Raw genomic sequence first — 12093 nt, forward strand, 5'->3', positions numbered from 1 at the left:
CCCTCTCTGAGCCAGAATCGTGCAAACCAGAAACACAGGCTGTTCCATTTTCTTTTGGTTTCTGGGCCATAACTGGCAGTGCTCAGAGATTACTCCTGGTGATGCTCAGGGGCCCCTAAGGGTTGTTGGAGATCAAACTGTGTGCAAGTCAATCACCCTCTCCTGCTGTACTAGCTCTCTGACCCCAAGCTGCTCCATTTTCTAAGCCACCTCACCTCCTAACTTTTCATTTCAGCTCACCTCTCACAGAGATTCCAGATTGGGGGGGATGGAGGTGAGGAGGACTCCCAAAGTGTCTGGTCCACCTCCTGCTGGTGGCTGTGCCACCCAGTACAACCTCAAGAAGCTCCAGGGTGAAATGTACCTCTTGGTAGCACAGGATGGGGCCACTGAAGCCAGAATAAAGGAGAGGCAGGTCAGGGTGGAGAGATAGGTCTCCCTGTCTGTTCCTGCACCTCATTTCTGTCTGGTTTTTCTCTCAGAGGTGGTAAAAAAGCCACGCCGACCATCAGCCTGCCTTCCTGGCCCTCCACAAGCCACAACTTATGGAGGAAAGGGGGTTGGTGGTGACTAGGCTTTCCTCTCAGCTCTCGATCTGCTTTGCAGCGTCCCCAAAGCCCAAATTTGGAATCATTTATAGTCTCGCTTCCCTTCCTCCCACTCCCTCACCCTGCCCCGCCCCTCCCCACTCAGCCAGGCCACCATTCCCATCCTTCTGGATGCAAGAGGGTCCCTCTCCGTCCATTCCTTTCTTGGCAACAAAGCATCTGATTACTCATCCACTTCCAGGGGGCGCCGCACGCATGCTGCCTGCAGAGAGAAGCCAGGCAGCCAGCCAAGCCCAGTTGGCCTTATCTGCAAGGTCTGTGTGGCAGAGTGAAAGCAGGACCGTTGCAGGGAGCCACAGGTCTGCCAACATCAAACCATGTAAGGCCGGGGCAGTGAGGAAGGACTCTAGGTCAGCCAACGACCAGGAAGAATGAGGTTGGGAAGATGGAGGAGGCGGGAACCAAACCCTGCCGGGTAGAATCTCAGCCTTGGCTGCTGACCCCAAACAGATGGAGCAACCAGAGGCACCAAGTCCCAGAACGTTGCTCCTCAGGGCTGTTTTCTTCTAATCTCCCTCATTTCCTGCCATACGCTGTGCTGGAGCTGCCTAAGGACAGCAACCCAATCCTGCAGTCCGCCCCTTCCTTCTCTCTCTCTCTCTCTCTCTCTCTCTCTCTCTCTCTCTCTCTCTCTCTCTCTCTCTCTCTCTCTCTCTCCTCTCTCTCTCTCTCTCTCTCTCTCTCTCTCTCTCTCTCTCTCTCTCTCTCTCTCTCTCTCTCTCTCTCTCTCTCCCTAAGGACAGCAACCCAATCCTGCAGTCCGCCCCTTCCTTCTCTCTCTCTCTCTCTCTCTCTCTCTCTCTCTCTCTCTCTCTCTCTCTCGTCTCTTTCTCTCTCTCTCCCTCTTTCTGTCCCTCTCTCTCTCACACACACATACATGCTCTCTCTCTCTCTCTCTCTCTCTCTCACACACACACACACACACACACACACATACATGCATAGATGCATACATGTCTCTGGGCCAGCAAAATTCCCCAGCTCAAAGCTCCACAGGCTTGGGGCAAGGCTGGAAGCCTGAGACGCAGGGCCTGGCCAGAGGGAAGCCAGCCGGGGTCACTAATCCAGGCTTCCTTCCAGGCCACCTGTGTCCGGTCCCTCGGAGCCTGGCTGTGAATTGCTGTTGTGATTAAGACCAAGAAGATTTGGGGTGGGAGGTGGGGTACTTACTTATTTTTCTCTAGATCAAGAATCAGCTCCCGGCCCTCAGCCATGACCCTGAGCTCAGCGCGGTGTGGATGCTGCAAGAGACAAAGAGAAATGGATCAGCTCCTCGGCTGCAAGGAAGGATCAAGGTTCCCAGGAAAGGGCCCCAAAACCAACCCAGCAGGGCTTGGAAACAGAGAAAAGGGAGCGAGGAGGCCGCCAGCAGCACTACCAGCCCATGGAGAACTTCATGTCCTGAAGGAGCCGCCAGACACACAAAGCTCCAAAGTGCCTGCAGATTCAGCAGTCAGGTCAGGACCCCACTAAGAGAACCCCAGACATGATACTTCCAGCCCCACCCCAGATTTGTTTCAGTGTGCAGAAAGCAGAATCCCTGATATTCAGCTGCCTCGGATTCAGTGCTGGTGAAAACCCAAAGACGGCATCATTGTACCAGGCACAAGCTGGATATTATCCACAAGACCAGGGGAAGCCTTCACAGGGGGTCTTCTGCCTTTCATAGGCTTTGTTTGGAAATGTCTGATCCCTCAGGGAGGACAGCTAGAAGAACCCCCAGTGAAGGTTTTATAGCCCAAAGAGACATAACACACCCCACACGGGGGGGGGGGGGGGGGAGGAAGGGAGGATTGGATGATGGCCAGAGCAACTCTATGCTCAGATCATAGATAACCTATCTACAAACACAAAAAAATGTGTCAGACATCACCAGTAATTGTCGTAACTGCGCTCTCTTGCCACAACAACAAAATTCTTTGAAACAAGATGCCTCACCTTTCACAAAATAAAAAGCCACAGGATGTTTGAAAACTGCACTATGCAATGCAGTATCACAAGCTGCAAGCTCTCACTCTTACTCTCTACTGAGAAGGCACTCTGAAGATATGGAGGAGAGTTGAAAAGTATTTAGATCCGCCCTGGCCAGGAAAATTAGACTGTACAGGGAGCATGTGGAAGCAAAAGGTCTGTGTACAAGGATGCCCATTACTTGCAAATATGAAGAACAGATCATAAGCTGAATGTCCAAACTTAGAATAGGTTACAAGCATCCTATGTTCAAACTCTAGGCAGTCATGAAAACGATGAATTAAATACTTGATAAATGATTAAGAAAGTAGGTATTATTAAGTAAAGGCTCAATATATAATACTTTTTTTTTTGGTTGGGGAAAGTCACAACTGGTAGTCAACTCAGACCTTACTCCTGGTTCTGCACTCAGGTGATCGTAATGGGTGCTCGGGATCAAACCCAGGTCTTCAGCATGCAAGGCAAAAGTCCTACCCACTGTATTATTGCTCTAGCCCCAATACTATAGCTTTTTTGGTTTTTTTTTTGTTTTGGGGTCACACCAGGCAGCGCTCAGGGGTTACTCCTGGCTCTATGCTCAGAAATTGCTCCTGACAGGCTCAGGGGACCCTATGGAATGCTGGGATTCGAACCACAGTCCTTCTGCATGCAAGGCAAATGCCTTACCTCCATGCTATCTCTCCAGCCCCAATACTGTAGATTTTACTTTTTTTTTTTTTTTGGTTTTTGGGCCACACCCGTTTGACGCTCAGGGGTTACTCCTGGCTATGTGCTCAGAAATCGCCCCTGGCTTGGGGGGACCATATGGGACGCCGGGGGATCGAACCACGGTCCTTCCTTGGCTAGCGCTTGCAAGGCAGTCACCTTACCTCCAGCGCCACCTACCCGGCCGCTAATACTGTAGATTTTAAGTGCACTTCTGTTAGGAAGGAAGGAAGGAAGAAAGGGAGGGAGGGAGGGAGGGAGGGAAGGAGGGAGGGAGGGAGGGAGGGAGGGAGGGAGGGAGGGAGGGAGGGAGGGAGGAAAGGAGGGAGGGAAAGAGGAAGAAGGGAAGGGTGGGAGGGAGGAAGGGAAGGAAAGAAGGAAGGTGGGATGGAGGAAGGAAGGAAGGAAGGAAGGAAGGAAGGAAGGAAGGAAGGAAGGAAGGAAGGAAGGAAGGAAGGAAGGAAGGAAGGAAGGAAGGGAGAGAGGGAAGGAGGGAAGGAGGGAAGGAAAGAAGGAAGGTGGGATGGAGGAAGGAAGGAAGGAAGGAAGGAAGGAAGGAAGGAAGGAAGGAAGGAAGGAAGGAAGGAAGGAAGGAAGAGGAAGGAAGGAAGGAAGAAAAAAGGTACAGAAATAAACCAAAAGATTACTTCTTAGCAGTGGGATCTGGAGTTAATTTTATTTTTTAAATTTATGTTTTTATAATTACATCTATAAATTTAAGAAAATGATCTTTTAAAAATTTTTAAATTTTGTTTTGGTGGGGACCTCACTCAGCAGTGCTCAGGGTTTACTCCTAAGTGCAATCAGTGATCACTTCAGGTGGTGCTCAGGGGAACCATTTGGGATGTTGAGGATTGTACCTGGGTTGGTCATAGGCAAGGCTACCTTGCTGTACTATCTCTTCTCCCCATTCTCTCTTTTATTAATCGTTTAACATGAAAAATTGCAAGGGAATTAAAAATACAAACTTCAAGGCTAGAGTGATAGTACAGGGGGCAGGACACAGACACAGATTTGGTACCCAGCATCCTATATCTTTTCCTGAGACCACCAGGAGTGATTCCTGAGTGTAGAGCCAGGAGTAAACCCTGAGCACAGCCGGGTGTGGCCCCAAAAACCAAAAACAAAAATGTGAATACTAACCGAGCTTCAACAATTTAACATGGGATATATGACTCAGTTTTGCTAAAAGAAGAAGTGATGGTATTTCCACATCGAAAATATCCAAAGCAGGCTGTTCTGCTTCACGAATCTTCTAATTTTAATTTTAATTCATAGAAGTCTGAATTAAAACAAAGCTTCAGAATCCTCCAGCTTGACCTCCGAACAAACGAGGTCTCAGGGTACCTGAGAAATAAGGTGCTTCTGGGCATTTCCAGAGCTTGGAGGGAGCTGAGCGTTCATCGGCCCCAAGACTCAGGCAACCCTGTTCTTGCTGTCTTTGACTAGCATATCCCAACAACTTCTCTTTAAAAATACTTTAGAGGGGGATGGAGTGGCGGTGCAAGCAGTAGGGCATTTGCCTTGCACGTCCTAACCTGGGACTAACCGTGGTTCAATTCCCCGGTGTCCCATATATTCCCCCCAAGCCAGGAGTGGTTTCTGAGTGCTTAGCCTGAGTGTCACGGGGGATGGTCCTAAAATAAACACACAAAAAAATTTTAGAACAGAGGCCAGAGTGATAGCACAGTGGGGAGGGCGTTTTGCCTTGCACATGGCCAACCTGGTTTGATTTCAGGCATCCCATATGGTCCGCAGCCTGCCAGGAGTGATTTCTGAGAGCAGAGCCAAGAGTAACCCCAGAGCTTCGCCGGGTGTGGCCCAAAAACTAACCACAAAAAAAAAAAATTTTTTTTTTTTAGAACATTTCAAAACCTTTTTTGCTTTAGAAGAGGAAGTTTGCCCAACTTTCACTACGGGACTCACTCATGTTTGTGGTATCCCTGTTTGGCTTGGTCATCACCACCTGCTTCAGCCAACAGGTCCCCTGACACCTTCTCTGGTGTCTCTGGCCAAGCACCAGAAGTATCAGAGAATTGGTCCTAAGTGAACAGAGGAAGGGGTGGAGGAAAGCACCTCCCTTCTGCAAGACGGAGGTGACATCCCAGGCAGAAAAATAAAAACACACAAAAAGGGAAAGTTATCTGGAATCAAAGCAGGGCCACCTCTCCTGCAAGGACAAACAAGTTTCAACACAAGGACTCATCTTTATTTTTACACATGTCATCCAAAAATATTCCTTCCCAGGCCTGGAAGATGCTCAGACACCAATCTTTTATATGGTGTCCCTAGTTCCCCGGAGGCATGTCAAGCCAAACAATAAAACAGCATAGCCATCCACCCATGGTGGCCAGTGGCCGAATGCCTAGTTTCTACAGCCCTGAAAGATAAGGGGGACTGAGGCACTACTTGAACTTCCCCAGGCCTGGGCTAAAAAGCTCCTTTAGATTTACCGTTGGATGAAAGAGACCTTCAGCCCCAGAGGTTGTGAGAATCATCAATCTTCCCTTCTTGGAACTAGGCACAATATTGAATCTACAGCAAACAGTCATGGACATTTGACGAATGAGTGGATGAAATGATACAGAAGGCCTGGGCAGGACTCACACACACCCTCTCTCGGCTCACACAGTCATCCGTTCAGGCACTATTCAAACCGCTGCCTAACTCCATGACTATATTCTCGGGGCAGAAGGCAGCTGGGAACAAAGGCAGGATCTGGAGGCCCATTTGTTTCTCCGGCCCTTCCTGAGGATGCACCCACCCCCCACATCTGGAGACGACAGTGAAACCTCTGTCAAAAGGCCCAGATCCACTCCTTGGGTGACTGGGGATCAGATGGACCAGGCCAAGCTCCACTTTTTAAAAATAGCCTGTTGGAGCAGAGGGATCCATTCATCTGTCTAGACTTCCTGCAACTATTTACAGCCTCTCCACTTTAAGGTGGACTGAGTTTCGTGCTTGTGCTGTCTCCGAGATCTCAAATTAACTGACTTTTTCTTTTGTCTTCCTATTTTCACTGGAATTACCCTTCCTTAAGAAAGCCCTTTAGATAGCTCCTGCCATGCTGTGTGGAGGACAGACATTATTCCTCTCTGAGCTCAAGAAACACCAGGTCTAAATGCCAGCTCCAAGATTCTCGCTCGTAGGAGTGGCACCATGAGTGTTTGACCATCTCAAACTGAGGACTAAGGAGCCCAACACCCCACCCTCTTTTCTCTCATTCTAAGCCCCAGTTAAGAAAACCTTTTTTGTTCAAGTTGGCAAAGAGGTTGAGCCATGCCCAGCAGTGTTCAGGGACTACTCCTGACTCTGTGCTCAGGGGTCACTCCTTGTGGTGTCTTGGGGACTTTATAAGATGCCAGGGATCAAGCAGGGTTGGCCACATGCAAGGCAAGAGAGTTTTACCCGCCCTGTTTATCTCTCCAGCCCATGTGTTAAAAAAGACCCTCCAAGCTGGGTCCTCGAGTACAGTCCTCCCTTCTTCCTTTCTGGCTCTAGCCAGAATTCTCTTGAGAATTATGAACAACAGGAACATAAATTTAGACACACATCCTGGAAGCCCAGGATACCTCTAAGGATGGTCCCACTCCGAAGTGCTAGAAGGGTGGAGAGCCCAAAGAAGTTGATCTTTTTTGTGTGTGTGTGGTTGTTTCTTTTGCGTGGGGACACTCCTATTATTAAGTAAAGGCTCAATATATAATACATTTTTTTGGCTGGGGGAAGTCACAACTGGTGGTCAACTCAGGGCTTGTTCTTGCTCTGCACTCAGGAATTACACCTGATAGAATTTGGGGGTTCGGGGATCCAACCCCATTGACCACAATCAAAGCAAGAGCCTCATACACTGTACTATTACTCAGGCCCTGGTTGGCTGGATCTTAAATCCCTCTTACATCCCTCCCCATTTCCTGTTTAAAGCCAGAGCCTGCCCACCCTGAACACTCTCTGGCTGTAATGAGATTAAGACTGCATAAGAGTGGACAGGTGGCAGCCAATGCCCAAGGGAGCTGGTTGCATGAGTGATACAGTCTGCGCTTAGGGTGGATTTTCATTTCCCTAACGAAATGCCTTCAGAAGTAGTTTAGACACCAGTCACTCACTGAGTGATAACAAAGGGAATGAGGAATTTCCAAAGCCAGAGCAGAAAGGACAGGGTAGGCCAAAAATAGAACTCCCAGGGACCAGAGAGGTAGCACAGGGGAAAAGATGTTTGCCTTGCATGAGGCTGACCAGGGTTCAATCACTTGGACCTCCCAAATGGTCCCCTGACCACTGCCAGGAGTGATTTTCAAGTACAGAGCCAGAAGTAGTGCTGAGTACTGCTGACAAACAAAACAAAACAAAAACAAAAAGAAAGAGAGGAATCCAGAATGACAGCACAGCATATAGAGGGTTTGCCTTGCCAGAGTAATTTCTTTTTTGTTTGTCTGTTTTGGGGCCACACCCATCAGAGTTCAGGGGTTACTCCTGGCTCTTAGCTAAGAAGTTACTTCTGGCAGGCAGAGGACCATATTGGATGCTGGGGATTGGCCACATGTAAGGCAAACGTCCCACCCACTATGCTAGTGTGGCCCAAAAACCAAAAATGAAAATAAAAGAGGAAAAAACCTCATCTTCTGGAGATGACTAGATGGCCCCCCTCTCTCACAAGCTCCAAGGTTGAGGACGTGGTCCCTAGGTGGAGATAGTGGTACCTGAGTACCTCTTACCTTTTCTCTCCTGGGGCTTTCTGGCCGTACAGACTTCCACTGAGGTATGACGAGCTCGTGCTGGTGTGGAGTGCTACTTTCCCCACTTCTTCCTGTCAAGAGAGATAGTGCACACTGCCACCCAATATCCCAAGCCCTTTAATCTGTCCCAGGACAGAGCACTGTGGCTCAGCCACCACATGGTGAGGATCAACAAGGGCTCCAGGTCCCTATCTAGTGTCCTTTGGGAATCAGGCATGGGACAAGATACCAATAGGCGCCAAGGATATGGGCTGAGTGGGGTCATTTCCAACTGGCAGATGTGCAGAAATGGAAATCTGAGAAAAGCAGAGACAGCAGGGGATCCACAAGGGGCCTTCTTGAGAGGAGGGTCAGGGAGGTGAGGGGGGGCAGTGTTGGTAGGAGATCTGGCCAGCAGAACAGTCCACGGGATGTCTATTAGAAATGCACTCAGAGGGTTGAGCCCCAAAGCAATAGTAAGTGGATTGGGTGAGAGAGAGAGAGAGAGAGAGAGAGAGAGAGAGAGAGAGAGAGAGAGAGAGAGAGAGAGAGAGAGAGAAAGGGCTGGGATGAGATCAGGGGAAAGGAATGAAAGGGGGGGCTACACTGGCCATCCATCCAACCCTCGAGTATTGTTTCCCACAGAGCAAAAAGAAGACAATGGCCTTTCTGCCCATCTCCTGGCAGCCAGGACCTCCCCAGAAAAGCTTCTCAAGCCCAACCAGCCTACCTGCCCCTGGGGGCCATTGGGAAGGCTGAAGAGGGCTTTGTCATGGGCAGTTCTAGTGGCACATAGCTCTGGCCTAGGGCAAGCCAAATCTATAGGACAAGAGGGATTGGAGGGAGGTGGGTGTTGCAGAGACCAAATCCGAGTTTCTCAAGCCCAGTCATATCTGCCAGCAAGAGCTGTGACCTCTAGAACCACTACAAGTTCTGTCAAGAGGGTCTGGGTTGCAAGCCACATCTCTTTCAGTTCACACAGACAAAGCACAAAACTCCTCGGACAGTCCCCTGAGCCTGGGACTTCAGCTCAGGGCACAGGTCAGCAGCTTGCCTCTAGGGCTTTGCTCTGGGCAACCTTCTCATGCCCACAGCATTATTTAGGAACCTGTCCACCACCCATGGGTTGGTCAGAACTTGCTCTGCAGACTGGAATGCCTGTAGATTCTTTGCAAAAAAACAAACAAAAAAAAACTTGACAATTATTTTTCTATTTTCTTTTCTTTGGGATGTCAGGGCCACACCCAGTGATTCTCAGGGCTTACTTCTAGCTCTGTAGAGGAATAGCTCTTGACAGTGCTCTGGATCATCTCTGGGTCAGCCATGTGCAAGGTAAACATCTTACCGGCTGTTCTATCTCCCCTTTCCTCTCCAGCCTGCAATCTACATTGTAAAAACAAGACTTGTTGTTTCACAAGACTAGTTAAAAAGAGATATGCACGCAGAGTACTGCAGCCAGACCACAAGCTCCATAGTAAGAAAGATGGGGGAAGAAGGCCCTTGTTGAACAGGGTCTCTCCTCCTGGACCAACTTTTTCTCCCCCTACACTTTGGTACCCCTGTGGGCTGGGCCGCATGCTGATGGCAGAAGTGCCAATGATTCTGCAGAACAGAAAGGAAACTGAGGATAAGGGCCCCGTGGCTCCTGGGGGCAGTGCCTACTTTGGTACCCACCGAGTTTTGGGCCAAACAACCCTTCTTTCTACCTTTGGGGGGGCAGCTCCTTCATTCATCCTTGCATGTAGGGGTCGAGGAACCGCACTCTACATGGAGCGCAAATAAAAGAAAAAAAGGAAATCAAATAAATTAATGAAACCCGGCTTTCTAACGGTTTCGGGTTGGAATCTCTTAACTCTTTACATCTTGGGAGCAGGGGAAGGATGGGGGGCCAATGGCCCAAGGCGCAGTGGAACCCAAAGGGCTCTCTCGGTCCAGGGGGACGCATCGTGGGAACAGACACACACACACACAGAGACACACACAAAGCCCGGAGAGCCCGGGCCGGGAAGCAGCGGAAAGAGAAGGGAAAAGGCAGGAAAGGGAGACAGAAAGGGGGAGCTGGCGGCTGCAGGCCACTGGCCGCCTCCCACCCAGGGCGCGGGGCAGGGGAACAAAGCCCAGCGCTCGGGACTCGCTGGGATGTGGGGCGCCGGGGGCCCTCCCAGTCTCCCCACTCCCGGCCCCGGGACCCGCTCTCCGGCCTTGCACTCACTCACCCGCCGTCCAGCCGGGCAGCGCCAGGGCCAGCAGGCAGAGCCGCGCGGCGCCCAGGCCGGGCATGGTGCAGCGGCCCCTCGTGTCCGCGGCCACGCCAGCCCCTCGGCCGCCCGTGCCGCTGTTTCAAGGCCGCCAGCCGGCCCGGCCACGCCTCCAGCGCAGGGGTGGGGGATCTCGGGGCGGGGACTCGGGGACCCCCGGGAGGGAGGGGCCCGTCCGCCCAGGCCAGCTCAGGTGGCCGGAGGAAACAACCCGGGCCGGACCTGCCCGGAGGCGAAGGGAGAGGCTGGTCGGTGCGTTGCAGTGCGATGTGGGGGGCAGTCTTGGGCTAGCAACTCCAAAGCCTTCTGTTTTCCCTCTTTCTTTCCCCCCACAGGGCGTGCCAAGACGCCTTTGGGTGGCCCTCGGGACACTGGTCCAGGAAAGGTGCCCCACCTCCAGTTCCAGGCCTCTAGGCTCTCTGGAGATAAACCCCGCGAGAGGAGTTAAGGCCGTGGCCAGCACAAAGAGCTAAAGGCCGAGGCGCGGTCGCCTGGGCCCGACCCAGATCTGGCAGAGGAGGAGGGGATAGGAAGAGCCCAGGGTGGAGGAAAACTGGGGAGTCTGGCTGGAGGAGGCAGGGAGACAGACAGCACAGATAGACAGGGCAACCTAGAGGGCAGGATGGAGGCTGGTCTGGGAGCAGGCCCTGGGAGACGAAAGGGGACACTGGATGAGACTGCCTAAGAAAGGACGCTCGCTCGGGCAGTAGAAAGCAGTTTAGCCTCCCTGCTGCCAAAGCCAAGAGGAAAAAAAAAGAACTGGGGTAACAAAGACCTCGTGGTGTGGTGGTGAATGGAGAGGCATGTCCTTAGGGGTGCTCAAGTCCAGCTCACACTCCATCTAGGGAAAGCGCTCACGAGTGCCAGGCATGCCTCTCTGCAAATAGACTGCTTCCAATGAGCCCAGGAGTCCCCCACCCACCCACTAGACCAGCGTAAATCAGTCTCTCTTCCCCCCCCCCCCCCTCCATGAGAAAACAAAAGCAGAGAGGGGTTGACTGGCCCAAGGTCACATACACATATGCCAAGCAAGTGCCAGATTCTGGCCCCTAGCCTGGTACTTAAGTTCAGTTGGCAGAGAGCATGCCCATCCACTGTGCCTTACAGGGGATGACTAGAATGCAGAAGAGTGGCCAGTCCCAAGATTCCCAGCAAAGGTTCCGGGCAAGCCAAGTTGTGGGAAGGGAGGGCCCAGCCTCGGGGGTCTGTTTCTTTCTCTGACCTCTTTCTTGAAATCAATCCCTGGTTTGCTCAGCTCAGAAGGTGAGGGCCAGGCGCTGGGGGATGATGTGTCAAAGCCATTGGGCACCGTGAGAGAAAGCGAAGCTTGCTATGGGCACGTGGGGAGGCTACCCTGGCCTGCTCAAGCTGCTACCATAAAGTATTCCAAACCAGGCAGTTTATAACTCGGGATGATCTTGCCCATGGTTGTGTAGACAAAAGCACCGGATGAAGGCGGTCGGGTGTGGTGACTCTATCTATAGAGTTAAAATGATGGACGGGTGATGACTTCAACATAATGTGGGCAACATGGAGGGCAGCATGGCACAGGCCACCTAGCAGCATCCACTGGTCAACATTTGTGTCCTTCACAAGTTCAAAATACATTCAGCCCCTTCTACCCACGAGTCTTTTGTTTTGTTTTGTTTTGTTTTTTGGTCACACCCAGTAGCGCTCAGGGGTTACTCCTAGCTCTGTGCTCAGAAATCGCTCCTGGCAGGCTTGCGAGACCATATGGGGTGCCGGGATTCAAACCACCGTCCTTCTGCATGCAAGGCAAATGCCCTACCTCCATGCTATCTCTCCAGCCCCCCACCTTCGTGTCTTAACCCATCTACT

At 51.3% G+C, this 12093-nt stretch overlaps 1 protein-coding gene across 1 annotated transcript in view; it reads right to left on the minus strand.

The window, feature by feature from the left end:
• ADAM19 (ADAM metallopeptidase domain 19) overlaps nucleotides 1-10318 on the minus strand; it is a 68131-nt gene extending 57813 nt beyond the window's left edge. The window contains exons 1-3 of the mRNA XM_049775795.1: nucleotides 10213-10318; nucleotides 7997-8088; nucleotides 1779-1849 (exon numbers count right to left, since the gene is read on the minus strand). Coding sequence (XP_049631752.1) covers nucleotides 1779-1849; nucleotides 7997-8088; nucleotides 10213-10276 — 227 coding nt within the window. The 5' untranslated portion in view covers nucleotides 10277-10318. The remainder of the gene's footprint in view (nucleotides 1-1778; nucleotides 1850-7996; nucleotides 8089-10212) is intronic.
• Nucleotides 10319-12093: the final 1775 nt, after the last annotated feature.

The sequence above is a fragment of the Suncus etruscus genome, chromosome 6 (assembly GCF_024139225.1).
Source record: "Suncus etruscus isolate mSunEtr1 chromosome 6, mSunEtr1.pri.cur, whole genome shotgun sequence".
Classification (NCBI taxonomy): domain Eukaryota; kingdom Metazoa; phylum Chordata; class Mammalia; order Eulipotyphla; family Soricidae; genus Suncus; species Suncus etruscus.